Source organism: Phalaenopsis equestris, unplaced genomic scaffold (genome assembly GCF_001263595.1).
Source record: "Phalaenopsis equestris unplaced genomic scaffold, ASM126359v1 Scaffold000121, whole genome shotgun sequence".
Taxonomy (NCBI): domain Eukaryota; kingdom Viridiplantae; phylum Streptophyta; class Magnoliopsida; order Asparagales; family Orchidaceae; genus Phalaenopsis; species Phalaenopsis equestris.
The window spans coordinates 812,529-819,606 of NW_018164563.1; the positions used below are offsets into that span (position 1 = coordinate 812,529).

Here is a 7,078-nt window from a genome sequence, read left to right on the forward strand (position 1 = left end):
AAATTTTCCTTTCAGTCTAAGCGGTACTTTTTTATCACACAAAAAGCCTGAAGCATTCCTCCACTTCAACCAACCAACTTGAATTCTACTATTAACATCCCCATCTATATCACCATCGCTTTGAACAATAGACCCGAGATATCTAAATCGTTCACACCTTTTAATAATTTGATCACCCAAAGTTACACTTCTGTCACTAGAGCTACTACTACTAAAATTACATTCCATGTATTCAGTTTTCGTTCTACTCAAATGAAGACCTTTAGACTCCAATGTAGACCTCCATAATTCAAGTTTTTCCTGGGCTTTTCTCTCGTCTTATCCACGAGGACATCATCAACAAGAAGCATACACCAAGGTACATCCTTCTGTAAATGTCCAGTAAGACCATCCATAACTAAAGCAAAAAGATATGGGCTTAAAGTCGATCACTGATGTAATCCAACAGAAATAGGAAAATATTTGGTCAGAAAATCTTCAGTTCGAACACAAGTAACAGCTCTAGTATACAACTCGAGTATACATATCTTTAATGACTTGAATATAAGTCATATCAACACCTTTCTTCTCAAGAACTCTCCAAAGGATATCTCTTCGAGCCTTATTGTAAGTTTTCTCTAAATCAATAAAAATCAAATGTAGATTCTCCTTATTATCTTTGAACTTATCCATCAAACTTCTTAATAAATGTATAGCTTCCATCGTAGACCTGCCCGTCATAAATCCAAATTGATTATGAGAAATTTCTGTAATACGTCTTAACCTATGTTCAATTACCATCTCCCATGATTTTAAAGTATGACACATCAACTTAATTCCTCTATAATTTGCACACTCTTGTCCATCCCCTTTATTCTTAAAAATGGGGACCAAAATACTTGTCCTTCACTCCTCAGACATCTTTTTAGTTTTTAAAATAATATTAAAGAGTTTAGTAAGCGAAGAAACTCCCAAATCTCCTAAACACTTCAATACTTCAATTGAGATATCATCAGGTACTACAGACTTTCCACCCTTGGTTTTCTTTAAAGCCTCCTCAGTTTCTTTTTTACTAATGCAACGGTAAAAATGAAACATTTTATTATTATTAACTATATTAACATCACTAAGGTCGATCATAAATTTAGAAACTTCATTAAAAAGTTTATCAAAATAACTCACCTACCTATGTTGAATATCTTATTTCTAAGAAAAACACATTTTGACGTAATTCTCTGAAATTTCAATTAGAATAAATTTATTAATTTCAATTATAATTTTACTCAATTAATTTAAAATTATAGAATACTTTTAATGCACAACTTGACGTAATTCTCTAAAATTTTAATGTGCAATTACTAATTTTTAATGCTAACATATATGTTGATATAAATAATTTTTTGAGATAACTTTTACTAAGTTTACTAATTTAAAAATTTATTGTTAATTTTACAAATATATTTTAATTTTTATTAGTTATGTATTTAAATTTACTAATCACTGCTAAATTATAATATTTAAATTTTTACTTATCTTCTGGAACAAAGATTATTAAATATTACAAAATTTTATAAAGCCCTAAACCCTAAAACTTAAATTGCTCACTAAATAATTAAATTAAAATAATATTAAAAAAAATTTAATACACTATTAAATTAAAATTTCAATTTTAAGAAAAAAAATCAGTTAACGATTAAATGATTGAAAATGCAAATTAAAATTGTGTTTTAAAGAAAACTAGATTTTAATGTGTTTAGGTAAATGAAATTTAAAATTATGTTTATGCTCCAATTTAAATTTAATTTATATCAAACTCTAGCTATTTATCTAAGATAATTCAATGCCCCTTTCAAAATTTCATTACAGTCATCCTGACATTGCCACAAGGGAATAACTAAAGGATTTGCAATGAACACTAAAATAATTCTATCAAATGAGAATTCTTGATTTTCAGAGTTTAGTCCTACTAGTACCAATACAAATTGAAATTCTTTGACGAAATTATTTCTCCATTTTAAGCAGAAAAGGTCTTGTTTATTAGAATGCTTATGTAAATTTCTTTACAAATTTTTAATGATCAAATAGATAAGGATCAATTAATAAGATGTTGCTTATCACACTAATGCCGTACATTGCATTCAAATTAACACAATTGCTTATTTATCTTCAAGAAAGAGAATTACCAGATTCGTAACGAATACTAATAGATACATCATAAGCCAAGATATAATATCGCACTTTTTGGAATGGTTAAAAGGTACTGATAAATGCTAAATTCATGCAAACATCAACTTTGATGAGCTAATCCAAGTCAACCACGCAAAGTAATCGTACGAATAGCTCCAGGCATCCCCAATTACCTTTCAGTTCCCAAAAGCCAATTTAGTCCCAAGGTAAGTAATAAGTAGTCAACACAAAAGATGTGAAAAACCTACAATTTTTTTTTTTATTTATAATCGACATATGTACATAAGGGACTGGTAAGTTATAAGTGGCATAGCTATTTTATTGCCCTCCCTTTTCCCAAATTAAAAAATTTAATTTCTAATTCCCTCATTTTTTTTCCAAATTTAATTTGAAAAACTGTACTTAGATGTCGAAAAACAAATTATCATAACATAATTATCGATGAAAAATCTTTGAACGTTAAGGATTTTGTTACTGGAAATTTGTCATATGGAACAAATTTCAATAGGCATGCATTGGCTACTAGAGAAAAATCAAGCATAACGGTGTGGCAAATATGAAAAATTTCAGAATAATGAAGAAATAAAAGAATTCCGTACAAGTTCAAAGCTGTAGAACAATTAGAATTTAATGCTATACAACTAGATGAGAGTGGCACTTTGAGGAAAGTAATTATCTGCAGCAGAGCGAGAAGGCTGTATTAAATAAGGACATAGATCTTGACAAAAAAGCTGGTGAATGCTGAGAAGAGGAATTGACCAAATATAGGATTAGAATTAACTTTTAAAATTGCATCATAGAGGGTTTAACGATATATCTCCAAAATTAGAACAATACAAATTCATGAAAACACATCAAACAACATTTCAAATGACAAAAAAAGTTTATAGACATAGCTACAGTAGATGGAACTTGATGATTCTGAAAAATCCAGGCCATAGTGAGTAATCATAAGTTTGTCTAAAATGAACTAGGCAGATCAAATCTCCCCTGCACACTAATACACCATTTCCGAGAAGATGACAATCAAGGAATTTCATGAAAATCCACTACACATATTCACAATGTTGTAAATTTAACAAACTCTTAGATCCTTTTTTAAAGTCACCGAAACATATGTATCTGAGGTAATCCCAACCTAGATCATGTTATTAATCTCTACTAGAAACCAAACAAATTTAGCATATTCCAAGCTTGTTTATCAAACAGACAAAATAAGCCAGTAAATTATTCATTCACACAGATCAGTGAAGATCTAATATTTCCACCAGAATGCCAAGACTTGCAAAAAGGTCTGAAGGCTATGACTAAAAATCAAATTTTTCAAGAAAAAAAATGCAATGTCAAGTTATATAGTAATGAACTTGCAAATAAACTCATACATAGAGAAAGAATTTATTCATCTAGTTGGTTATAAAAAGCAGCAAAATAAATGCAAATTCAAAGAATTAGCCGCACAACATACTAAAAATAGACAGCTCACCATGCTCAGAAGCACATAAAAAAGGCAAACTGTTGATGCCAAACTAAGAAAGGAGCTCCAAAAGATCACAAACAGTGCCGTCGAACCAAGACCAATCAACGATGTTAGACCCCTCACAACACAATCCCTCCATAGCCAAATCAACTCGAAAAAAAATTTCCCAAGGTTCCTACTCCATCTACATACCAGTGGCCAATGCTGGTCGATCAGAAAGACAAGCCTATCCCTTAAGCAGCCCAGTGCAACTTGGGTTCCCACAAAAGCCTGCTTCTGAGATTTCAACCACTTCCATCCTAGACTCAACAGTCCAATCTCACCCATATATCCAGCTTTAGTCACACCAGCACTATCTCAAACCATTCAAAGAAATCCCATTTCCTTGAAAACAAATAAACTGGTAAGATTCCCACAGCATCTAGCTCAAAGAAGCGCCTCTTCCGAGTAGAAGTTTCGGAGCTTTCTACACACGCATTCTAAAACCAAAACCTAATTTGATTATTGGTCAATTTAATATATCCGACTCACAAGAAAATACAAAGGAATACCAACCAAAATCCGATCAACTATCAAACCAACCACCCAACAAACTGACAAAACAGCCCCAATAATTCAATCAGATAAATCCAAAACAAGGATTTCCAAACAGCGAACCCATTCCCATACAGCGCCGATCGAAGCACCGAAAACAATCCGCACAGTCAGCAACAGCTCCTCTTTTCAGCGCCAGTGTTCTCCGGCGCCACAGAATGACAGGACTTACAATGGTTCGATCCGAGATCAAAAAAAGTCAGACAACTTCCATAGCGCTGCACGCAGAACATGTGAATCCGGCAAAACCCTAGCTTTTCCTTTCACGCACCGCTGGTGTAAAAGAAGAGAAGTAGATTGGCTTCTACACAATCGTTCTTTCGTTGCATACGCATTGAAACTGAGGTTTGCTTTTGGGCTTTTGCGGAGGAAGAATCTTTGATTTTTTTTGTTTATTTCATATTTATGGAATTTTTTGCTGATAAAGTGATTTTAATAGGATCATAATTGGAGTTAAATAAATGTCTGAATCTGAAAGATTTTAATTTCATAGAAATAGAAAGATGACTATAAATATTAAATGAATTTTGAGTTTTAAAATTAGGGTTTATTGATTGTTGCTTTTGTTATAATAGAAATATAAAAACATATACTTTTTGTTTATACATGTGATACTAATTAGTTCTATAATTTATTTTAGAATCCTAATTAAGAGTTTTTGTTCGAGTTCGACTTGTTTGGATCAATGCCTGTATGAAATCGGCCCGTATTTGAAATAGACTCGTAAGGGTTCTGATCTTGTTTGGCTCAATATCGCTTGAAGTTGTTCGAAATTGTTCATGCGTGGCTCGAAATAGACTTGCTCGTTTGTTTGCTTGATTTTAGCTTGAATGAGCTCAGGCTAAGCTCTTGAGCAAGAATTCCCAAGTAGGCCAATCGGGCCATACAATTATTTCTCCAAGGTGGTAAGTAAAATTTTCCCATATGTTTTGGACTAAATAAATGTAAGAGTAAAAGTTTGTTTGGGGTGGCGGTACAGCGAGCGTGTGGCGCCACACCGCAGTTTTGTCTTTGACAGTTTTTTCAAAAAGTTATCGTTGAAATTTGTGTTTTCTCACATATCTGGGCTAAGTGCAGTGACATCTTTCTAGCTACGGTCTCACTTATTTAAAAAAAAAATTGTAATAATCACCGCAACTTTTCGAACATCTGATTATATTTCAGTAGCTTAATATATGCTATTTAATAAGCTGCGGCTACCCCAAACAAACCCTAAATGTGGGATATGAACGGGAGAATGGACCGAGCAATTCCTATATATATACCAATTTAAACAAATATAAAACATGGTGCATTACATTTTTTTTTGGGCATTTACACACAAAGGAGTCAATTCCTATGTATTTGCATATCTAACATCTAAACTTTACTTTTTTACATTTATATATCTAAAATCTCTTATATGTATTTTTATTAAATATGGTATAAAAAATTAACATAAAAATGATAGAAGTAAATATTATTATTTAATCATTTCGATTCAAAATGAGTCGAATATGACCTACAAACTTAAAACATACTAGCCGATTCGGGGGCGGGTGCATTTATATACATACTTGCCAATTCCTATATATTTACATATTTAACATCTAGACAAACATAAAACATGATGCTTTGCATTTTTATTTTTATTTTTGGGATCCACACACAAAGGACTCAATTCCTCTGTATTTACATATCTAGCACCTAAACTTTATTTTTTTACATTTATATCACCAAAATCTCTTATATATATTTTTATTAAATACAATATAGAAAATTAACATAAAAGTGATATAAGTAAATATTATTATTTAATTACTTCGAGTCAAAATGGGTCGAACATAAACGAACAAACACATGTTCGTGTTTGGCTCAAAAAATTAGTTGCGTTCAACTGTCTGTTTAACAACGAATCAAATTTTGCGAATGACGAGCTTTTTTAACCACCCTAATTAACGCTTCAATTATAGATTTTTTCTCTTTAGTTTTTTGGGGTTATTTGCATACATATCACAAAATTTGTATGCATTTACATATTTAGCATCTTAACTTTCATATATATATATATATATATATAAAAGAAATATTTAATATCACATTAGAAATAATTGGATTATATTTTTTTAAATGTGAAATACATCTTTATCACATTTATTTATTGCTTTTCAATTCTGAAAATCGTTTTTACAAATTGGTACATACACTTTTTTTTATTTACTTATATTTTGACTTTACAATACAAGCAACACTTCAATGAGATAGAGAAAACAGGTCAAATTTTGATTATGAAGTAGCTATTATAGAGAGCTCCATTGAGGTGGTCTTCACTATTATAGATTTAGGGTTAGCTTTAGGTATGCTACATAAGTAGCTACATGGAAATAATGAGTACAATGTATATAAATAATAAATGAAATAGCTAAGCATGTAGCCTAATGGCGAGATTAATTCAAGCTTATTTTCCAAATTGATTAGCAGGGCTGGCCCACTTATTTAATTGTTGAATTGATTGGCCACGTCTCTGAGTTGAGTTCATTTGTCAAACTAGATGGTCGAATTGACTTGGTGAGTTGATCGATTAAATTGATTGGCCAATTTATCTGGCTGTGTCGATCCATTGAATCGAGATGATGAACTAAACTATTTTGTTAGAAGTCATCTCACTAGTCGAGCTCTACTATGTTGTCTTGAAATGTTCAAAATAGGCTTAGATTTCAGTCACACTTTAGGTGCAATGTTTTAGCTTGGGGTCGATTTAGAATGTTTGACTATACATATTTGAGTCGTTGATTCTTTTATCTCATTCATAGTGAAACTAGAAAAAAATAAAAGAATAAAATCTTTATAAATTCAACAATA

The 7,078-nt window shown here is 31.3% G+C and overlaps 1 protein-coding gene across 2 annotated transcripts in view; it reads right to left on the minus strand.

The window, feature by feature from the left end:
- The window catches only part of LOC110021107, a 27,677-nt gene extending 23,057 nt beyond the window's left edge, over positions 1-4,620 (minus strand). The window contains exons 1-2 of one of the 2 annotated variants that reach the window (XM_020719447.1): positions 4,199-4,620; positions 3,650-4,122 (exon numbers count right to left, since the gene is read on the minus strand). In XM_020719447.1, the coding sequence (XP_020575106.1) occupies positions 3,650-3,970 (321 nt within the window). In that variant the 5' untranslated portion in view covers positions 3,971-4,122; positions 4,199-4,620. Of the gene's footprint in view, positions 1-3,649 lie in introns of both variants that reach the window. The other variant, XM_020719446.1, reaches the window with a different exon arrangement.
- Between the last annotated feature and the right edge of the window lie 2,458 nt (positions 4,621-7,078).